This window comes from Eimeria mitis, genomic scaffold (assembly GCF_000499745.2).
Source record: "Eimeria mitis Houghton genomic scaffold, Emh_scaff198, whole genome shotgun sequence".
Classification (NCBI taxonomy): Eukaryota; Apicomplexa; class Conoidasida; order Eucoccidiorida; family Eimeriidae; genus Eimeria; species Eimeria mitis.
The window spans coordinates 6,061-6,493 of NW_013570303.1; the positions used below are offsets into that span (position 1 = coordinate 6,061).

Below are 433 nucleotides of genomic sequence, written 5' to 3' on the forward strand. Positions count from 1 at the left end.
AGGCGAGCGAGTACAGCTGCAGGGGGTAGAAGCCCCTCTCTCTCTCCGGCTGTCTCTGTCCCCCTGCTGGCTGTCAGTGCATCAGCTGCAGCTCTCAGAGCATCACACGCCAAATGCTGCTGCTGCTGCTGCTGCTGCTGTCCTTGCTGCTGCTGCTGTTGCTGTTGCTGCTGCTGCTGCAGCAGCAGCAACGCGGCGAGAATTGCTTCGGTCCCACCCTCAACAGAGGGGAGAGCAGCAAACCCCTGCAGCAGCTGCAGCAGTGCCTCAGGTGGGGCTATAACCCTGATGCCCTGTTGCTGCTGCTGCTGCTGCTGCTGCTGTTGCTGCTGCTGCTGCTGCTGCTGTTGTTGCTGCTGCGAACCGTTCTCCAGCTGCAGCAGTCGCTGCGCTTGTGCCTGCTGCAGCAGCGGCAGCAGCTGTGCTGTCCACT

The 433-nt window shown here is 62.1% G+C and overlaps 1 protein-coding gene across 1 annotated transcript in view; it reads right to left on the reverse strand.

The window, feature by feature from the left end:
* Positions 1 to 433, reverse strand: part of EMH_0002900 (uncharacterized protein) — a gene marked incomplete at both ends in the record, with an annotated part of 9,358 nt that overhangs the window by 3,747 nt on the left and 5,178 nt on the right. The window contains one exon of the mRNA XM_013496201.1: positions 15 to 431. Within this exon, the coding sequence (XP_013351655.1) occupies positions 15 to 431 (417 nt within the window). The remainder of the gene's footprint in view (positions 1 to 14; positions 432 to 433) is intronic.